A 12,346-nucleotide genomic window follows, 5' to 3' on the forward strand; every position below is an offset into this window, starting at 1 on the left:
AAGCTGATGAATGTGCGCCCACTCCTCGCTTGTTTGCAAAATCATTCTGTCGGAAACTTGCTGTATGTTTGAAGCGTTCGACTGCTGGCGTCCTGTTTGGTTGTAGTAATGGATGTCAGATATTTGCAGTAGACAAGAGCAAAAAGTTAGACTAATTTTGCTATATATATGCGTGAATTTCCGTGACGTTAAATGAGTATAATGTGCATTTGCCGAGGAGAACAGATGTGTTTACATAACACCTGAGAGACACCTGCTACCGGTAATGAAGCCGCTATGTATCGCTCTGTTGTTTTTGCAGGGTTCATTTTGCATCCGTGGGCTGTTTATCATAAAGGAAAAATATTGACATAGTAAAATCGATGGGACTTGTTCTTTTCCCGTGCTATGGTGGCTGTGCTCTCCGAGAGGCAAATGTAATAGCCTGAGACAGATGATTCTCCTCCATCAAAATATTTCGAAAGTCTTGGGTCACCTTACATTAGGATAATTGCGCTGAAATGTCCTTGCATGTTGAAGCTGATTGCCATTGCAAAGGTCATCCACTATATTTTGTGCCGTGCCGATCATCCCAAGGTACATTAGTGCCCAGACAGTTTAATGTTCTCCCTGAAATGATATGACCGCATGCCTGTTTTGGAGAAGAATGGACAATTATGGCAGCGTGTTGGGGCGAAATGCCACTGCTTTACGGTGTCTGCTTTTAAGCACTGGCCATCTCACCTGTCTGCCTGCATGGATAACAATTATCTCAAGCAAAATGTATACTGAGAGAACACCAAATTTACTTAGACTAATATTAGAAGAAAAAAAAGCATGTTCTTGTGGAGCTTCACAGGTTCCTGAAGCTGATTAAATGTGCTTGCTTCCTCACCTCTGATCTATTGACATGGCTGTCTTTGTGCGCCCAACAGGATTACAGAGTGAACATTTTCCTGAGACAGCAGTGGAACGACCCACGGCTGGCCTACAGCGAATATCCCGATGACTCCCTTGACCTTGATCCCTCCATGTTGGACTCCATTTGGAAACCTGATCTGTTCTTTGCCAATGAAAAGGGAGCCAATTTCCACGAGGTTACTACTGACAACAAGCTTTTGAGGATCTCCAAAAACGGGAATGTATTGTACAGTATAAGGTGAGAGGACAATATATAATCTAATTCTGTCAATAATACATTATACGGTGTGTTCGCACACTTGTAAGGGAGACCGGGGCTAGTTGTCACAGCAGTGTTTACGGCTGTCTGTATTTTCAGGGTGGATTTATTTCTGTGTGCCCTTTGAAAAAAAGGACATACAGTTCATTAAACACACGTTGACCTTTTGGATAACATGGCTCAGGTCATGTTGTCACACTATATGGTGTAAGTTGTCGCAGTGGAGCCTGCCAATAAATGCATATTATAGAATTACAAAAAAAAAAAAAAACATTAAAAAAAAAAAATATATATAATGAAATAAAAATGAAATAAAATCATCATTAATCAGCAAAAATGTAAAAGGTAACATACAAAAACCAACAAATATTGTAGTTAATAGATTATATAAAATTATAAAACATATAGCAACTTGCTTGTCTCTTTTAACGTAAAAAACTGTGCCATCATATAAGTACATTACATTATATATGCTACATTTTATTAAAGAAATCATTACTTTTATTCAGTAAGGATGCATTAATTGAATATAATTAATTAATTTAATTAATCCACAGGTGACAGTAGGCATGGGCCGGTGTGAGATTCTGACGGTATGATAACCTTAGATAAAAAAAAATATCACGGTTTCGCGGTATCACGGTATTGCGATTACAGCTCTAAAATATGTTATTTTTAAATGTCTGGGTAAAAAAAAATATTTTTTTCCACTGAACAGATTTTATTTTTAAGAAACATATAGAACATTTTGGAACAGTAAACATGTCAGGCTAAATAATTAGAATAAATAATTAAATTATTCTTAATTAAATGCAGTCACTTAAGTGAGCCTAAACCTGCAGCTCAACAATAATCAGAACATAAATCAATTATTTTCTGTAAAAAAAAAAAAAATCCCTATAAATGAAAGAAAAAAAGGAGTCACTTAAGTGAGCCTAAACCTGCAGCTCAATAATCAAAAATATAATCAAAACATAATTTCTGTAAAAACAAAAATAAAAAAAATAATAAAACATGCAGTCATTAAACCTGGAGCTCAACAAGGTTTTTGGAGACATGCTCACTTTCTACACATTCATCTTTCAGTCCAAGTTATGATGCAGGAATGTTCACCTTTCCCGGATTAAGTTTGGAGTGGTGAGGTACGAGGATGTGTGCACATACACACATAAGGAAAGAGAGAGCGCGACTGTCACACACACGGTCTCTCCGTACAACAGTTTGTTTTTGAAATGTCCTGATTTTGAACAGATGTAAACAAGGGCAGGAGGCTTAAAAGTATAGACGTGATACCAGCTAAATTTAATTATTGTACTAAATCACAGACAAGTACAGTACATACTTTAGACTGCTATTCCTCACTCTGTGAAGTAACGTGAGGGAGGAAACTAGTTGACGTTAGCTAGTTAATTAGCCATGTCATCTGCCTCGGTAGCAAGCCAAATAGTATTTCAACACTGAAACAAACGGCGGGTGGGTCTCTGTCTTGATCGGGGTTGAAAGAGGGAGAAATGAAGATGGCACAGATATATAGTTTATGTTCGACCTGGAAGTATTTATTTAGCGATCGGAGCTAAAACGTCATCTGTATGGAACACCGTTGTGTACGGAACATGGTTAGTCTACGTTACCCGAAAAATTCCCATACGACAGACTTCGTCTTTTTCGACGGGGGAAAAAGTTCCAGGGATTCATCTCCTTCGGCCATCCCACACACAGATGACTCTCACTGACTGCTCGCACTAACCGGAGGGGCCCGAGGGGGAGGGGTCGTGTGACTCGTTATGCTCTTCGCTGCACACAACTGAGGGAGTCCTGCACTTTCCGTCTTTGACGACAAGTAAAAAAACTGCACATACCGCAGGAACGGTATAACGGTATTAGTGGTTTTGGACTTTTCCAAACCGTGGTATACCCTGAAACCGGTTATTGTCCCATGCCTAGGTGACAGTAAAAACTTTTTTTAATGTTACAAAAGATTTCTACTTCAAATAAATGCTTTCTATTCATCAAAGAATCCTGGGGGAAAAAACTATCACCGTTTCCAGAAAAATATTAGGCAGCACAACTGTTTTTAACACTGATAATAATCAGAAAAGTTTCTTGAGCAGCAAATCAGCATATCAGAATGATTTCTGAAGGATCACGTGACACTGAAAACTGGAGTAATGATGCTGAAAATTCAGCTTTGTATCAAAGGAATAAATTACATTTTAAAACAGAAAACAATTTTAAAAAGAAATAATATTTCAAATTATTACTGTTCTAACTATTTTTAATCAAATAAACGCAGCCTTTGTGAGCGTAAGAGACTTGCTGACCCCAGACTTTTGAACGGTTCTGAATCTTATTGAAATCAGACACAGTTTAAACTGCACAGCATGTTTGCTTGATTGTGTGGTATAATTTAAAAGTCTTTTATCATTAAGAAATGAAAAGGCTTAAAGCAAAAAGATTATGAGTATCCTTCTAAGCATGTTTCCAATTTCTAAATTCTATGTCTTATCATTGTAGAATTAAAAAGGACTGGGCTTGTAGTGAATAGCCGTGTGGATTGGGAAGCCTCATCTCTTAACTTGACACTATCAAATGAACCTTTCAGATCAGTTTGGTCTTAGCTGTGAACTCCCTCTAGATTGCACCAGCCACAGCGCACAGTTAAATTGAACATTTCAGGTAAATAACCACTATCCTGTGATAGTGACATGATTACAGAGTGAGTTTCAAAACAGAGCTCAGCTCAGGGCTGTTTCTTTCTCTAGCTTTAGGATCGTTTGAGACAGAGTTAATAATCATAGATTTAATACAGTTTGGGTGCATTTCTTAAAGAGATAGCCACCCAAAAATGACAAATCTCTCATTATTTGCTTATATTCATGTTGATCCAGTCCTGTATGCTGTTATTTCCATGATAATAACAATTCATAGTGACCACAAGCTGACAAAAGGCACCATAGAAATGGTCTGTACAACTTCAAGGAACACGCCACTATTTTTGAAAATAGGCTCATTTTCCAACTCCACTAGAGTTAAACAGGTGAGTTTTACCGTGTTCGAATTCATTCAGCCGATCTCCGGGTCTGGCGGTAGCACTTTTAGCTTAGCTTAGCATAGATCATTGAATCTGATTAGACCATTAGCATCTCGCTCAAAAATGACCAAAGAGTTTCTATATTTTTCCTATAGTTTTAAACTAGACTCTTCTGTAGTTACATCGTGTACTAAGACCGACGGAAAATGAAAAGTTGTGATTTTCTAGGCTTTTTAAAACTATAAACTATATCGAGTTTAAAACTATAGGGAAAATATAGAAAGTCTTTGGTCATTTTTGAGCGAGATGCTAACGGTCTAATCAGATTCAATGATCTATGCTAAGCTACAGCTAAAAGTGCTACCGCCAGACCCGGAGATCGGCTGAATGGATTCGAAAACAGTAAAACTCAACTGTTTAACTCTAGGGGAGTTGGAAAATGAGCCTATTTTCAAAAAATAGTGGAGTGTTCCTTTCAGCACTATATTTTTAGTCAACTGAAGTGAAGAACTCTCTTATTCACTGATAATCCTCTACTCCGTTGCAGCTCTCAAGTCAAATTTGGCATCTATGTTCCAGGTTGGACATCAATAACATCAAACATTATTGGTTCTCCAGTGTCTCATAACCAGGTGTTTCATAAAACCAGAATAGCTTGCGCCATATTTGATTTGAGAGCTGCAGTGGAGGTGGAAATTATCAGTGAAAAACAACTGATGGCAGCGAGCAAATAATGGCAGAATTGTAATTATAGGTGCAGTGTTGATATTGTTAATCAAAGCTAAAACCACTAAAACATGTTTGCGTTATTTGAAGTAAAGTTGAAATCTAATAAAATCGGAATAATATTACACTGTAACCAGATGCACTTGATTAAAGGTTTTTTTTTTAGGAGTTTTTGTCTTAACCAGCCGTGAAGGAGATACAAGATGAATGACAGCAAATTCTATTTTAGAAATTATTTGTATTTATGTGACGTCGTGGCTGGAACAACAACACACAAACTATGACAATAATAATTTCAGGTTCTGATTATGTGCTTATTTAATGTTAGTTTGTGTCACCTTTATAGCCTTACTGAAAGCAACAATGAATATTTTACTTCAGATCTTAAAAATAAATTAAAGGAAACATAAACATTAAAACTGTGAACTCATTGTGAACCGACAAGCGTATTCCAAGACAAAAATGGTATCAGTCACTCAGTATGTATTTTAATAATTTTAAAATGGTTTAATAATTATGAGTTAGATAGTGCAAAGAGAGACTGGCCATACACCCTTCTGACTGGCTATGATTTTTGATTGATATTGTAGCCATATTGTAGTCTGTTGTGGACAAATGAATTACTTGTTGCTGGAGTCTTATCGCATCACATCTGGTTAGGACAGGGTATTGTAATATTAGCTGAAAAAACAAAAAAAAATAAATTATAACTGTTGCTAACTAATTTAAATAAATGTAAGTATTAACATTTCTAAAATTCTAAAATTAATTATTAACTCTTTCCCGCCATTTATGGAATTTTCCATCAGTGAGACAACGCTTTCCCGTCATTTCTGTGTGTTTTCACTGTTATATGGTAGGAGGCACTATTACACATTTTCTGAACAAGTATTGAATCTCAGGATCAAAACACGTAGAAGAAGAAGCAGAAACAAGCGATTGCATATGTAAGCAGATGAATATGTAAAATAACACGATCATCAGGTCTTAAACAGCATATAAATCAAAACTGCCAAACGTTAGTGAATAAAATGTCGATCTAGGAAGTGGTTTAGGACTGTGAACATTTGGGGGGGGATGAAAGTGATCTACTCCATCTATGTTTTGATCATCAATCTGAATCTAATCTAGAACAATAAAGTGGTTTTCTCAGCTTTTTGAACAAAATGGTGCTTTTTTATGAAACTCACCCACTTTCAAGTGTTGATTAAAGAGCAGGTCATATGGGTTTTTGAAAAATGTCTTTTTTGCAGTTTGTAACATAGCTATTGTTCAACGTAAACAGTCTGCAAAGTTGTTAATCAAAAAAGTGCATGATAAATGAAGATATTGTCTCTCAAAAGAATGAGTCGCCTCTGAACCGCCTTAACGAGTCGTCATATTTTCGAATCTTCTGCCTGTTACATATATACGTCACAAGGTAACACATTTGCATAATCCCGCAAAATACGAACTCTCTGACCTGCCCACAAACACTTCCGCTAGAAACGCCCTCATCAAATCATGCTTGCGATGGAGTTTTCGGTTGAGCGACTGCATCGGTATCATCCTCGGACTCGAGCTCGAATTGATAAGGTAATATCGATGCTATTTTTGTAACCGTATAGCATCTTTGTTTACAAGTAACCCTCTGGAGCAAAAAATTAATTATGGTAATTGCCGTTTTATTTCTGACACGCATTGTATATGGAAAGACCAATCACAACAGACTTGGCCAGCTGACCAATCAGAGCAGAGTAGGCTTATGTAAGGGAGGAGTTTACAGACCTTAAGCTCAGAACTGCTTCTAACGAATCCTTTCGTAATCATTGAAAAATTATTGTAATATTAAATGTATATTCTGAGAAAATTACAATGTTTTCTGACCTTAGATGCATTTAAACCTGTTGTAGGTGACTCCAACACAATATCAGGACACTTTAAAATACCATATGACCTGCTCTTTAAAAAAAGAATGCATAAAGTTTTTAAAATTTTTGTTTGTTTGTTTGTTGATTTAAAAGCAGAGGCCCTATTCTTTCTTTTGACACATTGCATGTTCAGATATGAATACAACTAAATATTCTGTGGGCCATGAAAATTTTGTGAAAATTATTTTTAAAAATGCTGGTGGTGGCTGGCAAAAAAAAAACGCTGGTGAAGAAAGAGTGAAGTATTAAAATCACTAAAACTAATTATTAATACAAATTACAAATTATAAATGCAATTTCTGAAAATAAAAAGGCTAATTAAAAATATTAATAAATGCCATAATATTATATAATAATACAAAAAAAAATACTGATTGGGTGAAGTGTTCCTTTAAATTTGAACGGTTTGACCAATGAGGAAAAAGGAGGAAAGTACAAGCTGTCTAATTTGATCTGTGGTGGAGTTTGTTGCTGATGGCGGCTGTTGTTGTTCTCAGAATAACACTGATTCTGGCCTGCCCCATGGACCTGAAGAATTTCCCTATGGATGTGCAGACCTGTATAATGCAGCTGGAGAGCTGTAAGTATGCCCTGATCCTTTCAGCCAGATGGAGAGGATTTATTCAGTGGTGCAGAGATGGATGTTGTACTGGCTGGCACCAGCAGATGAAGAGTGTAGTGATTTAAGGCCGCCTTCAAGTAGATTCAGCAGTCAGCAGAGAGACGCTTTCAGCACAAGCCAGCGCCGGCCCTTCCTGCCATTACAGTTCTCTGTTATTTACTATTGATTCTCAAATTTGCCAGATTATAGCGTGTTTCTGCAGGGGAAACTTTGATTGAAGCTTTTTGATGACCATTAGTAAAATGACAGATGTGGCATGGTTTTTTGTTGAGGGGAAGAGAGTTTCGGAGTGGGTGACAGAGGGGGTTATGTAATATTTGAACAAATCTCTCCCATTAAAATAAGTTTTCTGCATGTCAAGCAGGCAAGCGCACTAGCTTTGATTTTGGTCTGTGCGATTTATTTCCACATTTTGCTGTTATATATATTGATTTTTCATGAAATGTATGTTCAGTGCTGGGTAGTAACTGATTAAATGTAATCTGGATTACGTAATCAGATTCCAAAAAGTATGTACTTGTAATTAGAGTATATCCCATTTTAAAATACTCATCAGATTATAGTTACTTTTTTATGGATTACATACGATTCACACAATGGCCGTAAATTATTCATAATTTATCGTTTCTCCCAAATTTGTATTTTTTCTCTTCTAAATTCTCCTTTCTATAAATCCTACTGTCATGCCATTTAATTTTGACTATATTCACAAATGTCATGTACATAACTTTGCAAACCATGCTTCTGAATTTAAAGGAACACGCCACTATTTTTGAAAATAGGCTCATTTTCCAACTCCCCTAGAGTTAAACAGGTGAGTTTTTACCGTTTTCGAATCCATTCAGCCGATCTCCGGGTCTGGCGGTAGCACTTTTAGCTTAGCATAGATCATTGAATCTGATTAGACCGTTAGCATCTCGCTCAAAAATGACCAAAGAGTTTCTATATTTTTCCTATTTAAAACTTGACTCTTCTGTAGTTACATCGTGTACTAAGACCGATGGAAAATGAAAAGTTGCAATTTTCTAGGCTGATATGGCTAGGAACTATACTCTCATATATGTAATAATCAAGGAACTTTGCTGCTGTACCATGGGTGCAGCAGGCGCAATGATATTACACAGCGCGTGAAAATAGTCATAGCTAGGTAACTTCCAATAAGCCTATTTTCAGGCGCTGTGTAATATCATTGCGCCTGCTGCACGCCAGTACACGATGTAACTACAGAAGAGTCAAGTTTTAAATAGGAAAAATATAGAAGCTCTTTGGTAATTATTGAGCGAGATGCTAACGGTCTAATCAGATTCAATTATCTATGCTAAGCTAAGCTAAAAGTGCTACCGCCAGACCCGGAGATCGACTGAATGGATTCGAAAATGGTAAAACTCAACTGTTTAACTCTAGGGGAGTTGGAAAATTAGCCTATTTTCAAAAATAGTGGAGTGTTCCTTTAAGGGAAAACTTTTTTTGTCAGCCAAACCCCTTAAAATAAAAAGTTTACTTGAAATAGTTAGTATTTCAATAATTTTAACAACACATGCACATGTTTACAGTTCTCTGATCTTGGTTAATAGTCACATTGTCATGCAAGTAAACAAATAAATATATTTCTGTCATGACATCTCTCGAAGGGATTGGCATGGTAATGTACATGACATTGTTAATGTATTTGGTCTTGGCGGAATAGATCTACTATGCTGCTGACTTGCTACTGCCAATACATCCACAATATGCTGCTGTAAGCATGTAAGAAATACTGCTGCTGCACATAGAACACATATGAATAACCCCATATAGCATACATGAATCACCCCGTAGCAGATCTATACAGGTGGAGCTGGGGAAGGTGGAGGGTTTCTGAAGTGCGCTGCCAACTGCTACAGCAAACAAAAGCCAGGTATTTGAATATTGAGCAGCAAGCTCATTGGCTACCGATACAGGAGAGAACCAATCAGCTGCCATGTGACAATGATGTCGCCAGGTCAGATTGAACTAGACCTATCGGACTGCACAATCTAGAGTTTCATGCCAGAACTCTGTATTTATATTTTTGGTGTTCGAGTGTTAAAATAATTTTTATTTCACATTTTTTTGATTTAATTAATGATTAGCTTTTCATCAACTCACTATTCACTCACTATCAACTCTAATGTTTAATGCATTTTATAATGTTGATATAAAAGTGGAATATATTTTCTTTCTCTTTTTTATATCAATATGGTACATTTAGTGGTAATTTTAAGTTTGATCAAAAGTAATCGAAAAAGTAGTCAGAATACATGACCTAAAATGAGTAACTTAGATTACATTACTAATGTTACAGTTTTATGTAATCAGTAATGCACTACAAATTGTAAGTAATCTACCCAGCACTGTGCATGTTTAGATCATTTCTTTCAAAATTTGGGGATCCACTAAAATAGGAGCCGGAACCATTGTCAGACCTGCTGGCACAAACTAAGCTTTTTTTCTGCCATGGACAACACTCATCTATTGTTTCGTTGTTCCTCCACTAGTTGGCTACACGATGAATGATCTTATATTCGAGTGGGACGAAAAGGGAGCCGTGCAGGTAGCAGACGGACTGACTTTACCTCAGTTTATAATGAAGGAAGAGAAGGATCTGCGCTACTGCACCAAGCACTACAACACAGGTGAGTGTCGTTCATCTGCATGTGAAGCTGTAGTGTTTGTTCAGTGCTGACACTACACTAAATGTGGCCGGACACAAATGCTAAGCACTGTTGTTGGATCTATTGTTACGAAGCACTTGGTACCAAAACGGGTTCAATGAAAGGTTGTGGACCAGAGCTCTGCTTTGAATCTTCTTTGTGAACTTTCGATTGGGTTAAATACCATCTGTTCAGCCAGCGTTGACAGTCAGGATTTGTTCCACTCCAGATAAACTGGAAAATTGCTGAAGGCCAGACTAGTTCAGATCGAAAATAGAAGCAAGCCAAAACAGCAGGGTCAGTCAAAGCAGATTTCCTGTCTCCTTTCTTGAATTATTATCATTGGGATAAGTTTGTGTGGTTTTGTTGTGTTCAATAAAGTTTTATGTTGGACATGCTTTCTTTACTTTTGCTTTAACATTAGGCTTTTTTTTTTTTTAAGAAGGTCACGTTTATCTGAAATCATAATAAACAGGCTTGAGAGCTAAGAGAACTTGTAAGGGTTAAAAAGGTTACTGTATTATGTTACAGTTACATTAAATATTATTAGATTAACGTTACATTTAGTAAAAAGGTGATTCGAATTTTACCATTCCAATTTTATTATGTATAATGTAAAAATACAGCACTGTCCCAAATATTCCTAGCATTGATGTTCAATCATGAAACACAAGCAGGATGAAATTTAAATTTAAATATTTAAATACAAATGATTGCTTTAAATTTAATTTACTCAAGAACAAGACAATTACATAATTTTCATTGTGTATAACAAGCAATTACAGGCATTGCCGCAACCTGAGATATCAACTATGCAAGACTTTTAACATATCATGAAAGATATTTCATAAGGGAGGAAAATATATTAATGTTAATGTATTAAATATATGAAAAACATATATATATATATATTAAAATATAGTCATAGGTTAATGTAGATTTCTCAAAACGGGTTCAATGAAAGGTTGTGGACCAGAGCTCTGCTTTGAATCTTCTTTGTGAACTTTCGATTGGGTTAAATACCATCTGTTCAGCCAGCGTTGACAGTCAGGATTTGTTCCACTCCAGATAAACTGGAAAAAAGGCCAGACTAGTTCAGATCGAAAATAGAAGCAAGCCAAAACAGCAGGGTCAGTCAAAGCAGATTTCCTGTCTCCTTTCTTGAATTATTATCATTGGGATAATGAGAGTTTGTGTGGTTTTGTTGTGTTCGATAAAGTTTTATGTTGGACATGCTTTCTTTACTTTTGCTTTAACATTAGGCTTTTTTTTTTTTTAAGAAGGTCACGTTTATCTGAAATCATAATAAACAGGCTTGAGAGCTAAGAAAACTTGTAAGGGTTAAAAAGGTTACTGTATTATGTTACAGTTACATTAAATATTATTAGATTAACGTTACATTTAGTAAAAAGGTGATTCGAATTTTACCATTCCAATTTTATGTATAATGTAAAAATACAGCACTGTCCCAAATATTCCTAGCATTGATGTTCAATCATGAAACACAAGCAGGATGAAATTTAAATTTAAATATTTAAATACAAATGATTGCTTTAAATTGAATTTACTCAAGAACAAGACAATTACATAATTTTCATTGTGTATAACAAGCAATTACAGGCATTGCCACAACCTGAGATATCAACTATGCAAGACGTTTAACATATCACGAAAGATATTTCATAAGGGAGGAAAATATATTAATGTTAATGTATTAAATATATGAAAAACATATATATATATATATTAAAATATAGTCATAGGTTAATGTAGATTTCATCTCCACATTTTTTTGTTTAGTATGTTTATGCTTATTTTTTCATCCTTTTTGTTTTTGTTTCTTTGAAAATATGTTTGGAAGAAATGTAAAATATGGTTTATCCTTTGATAGACTTACAAATTATTTGAATAGGCACTTCCTAATAATTACTTCGAAATTAAAAAAAAAATGTATTTACAAAATGTAAATTATTTGGAATCATTTGAATAGACTCTTGCTAATAAAAAAATGGTAACACTTTACAATAAGGTTCCATTTGTTAATATTAGGTGACTAAATTAGTTAACATGAACTATCAATGAAAAATACTAAATACTAAAGCATTTAATCATCTTAGTTATTGGAAATTTCATCATTTACTAATACATTATTAAAATCAAAAGTTGTGTCTGTTAATATTGTTTAATGGGCCTGGGCTAACTTGAACAATGAACAGTTGTATTTTT

At 35.4% G+C, this 12,346-nt stretch overlaps 1 protein-coding gene across 1 annotated transcript in view; it reads left to right on the forward strand.

The window, feature by feature from the left end:
- Positions 1 to 12,346, forward strand: part of LOC107567205 (glycine receptor subunit alphaZ1) — a 55,560-nt gene that overhangs the window by 25,225 nt on the left and 17,989 nt on the right. The window contains exons 4-6 of the mRNA XM_016252846.1: positions 915 to 1,138; positions 7,324 to 7,406; positions 9,965 to 10,102. Coding sequence (XP_016108332.1) covers positions 915 to 1,138; positions 7,324 to 7,406; positions 9,965 to 10,102 — 445 coding nt within the window. The remainder of the gene's footprint in view (positions 1 to 914; positions 1,139 to 7,323; positions 7,407 to 9,964; positions 10,103 to 12,346) is intronic.

This window comes from Sinocyclocheilus grahami, unplaced genomic scaffold (genome assembly GCF_001515645.1).
Source record: "Sinocyclocheilus grahami isolate Dianchi unplaced genomic scaffold, SAMN03320097.WGS_v1.1 scaffold1133.1, whole genome shotgun sequence".
In the NCBI taxonomy this organism is placed as follows: Eukaryota; Metazoa; Chordata; class Actinopteri; order Cypriniformes; family Cyprinidae; genus Sinocyclocheilus; species Sinocyclocheilus grahami.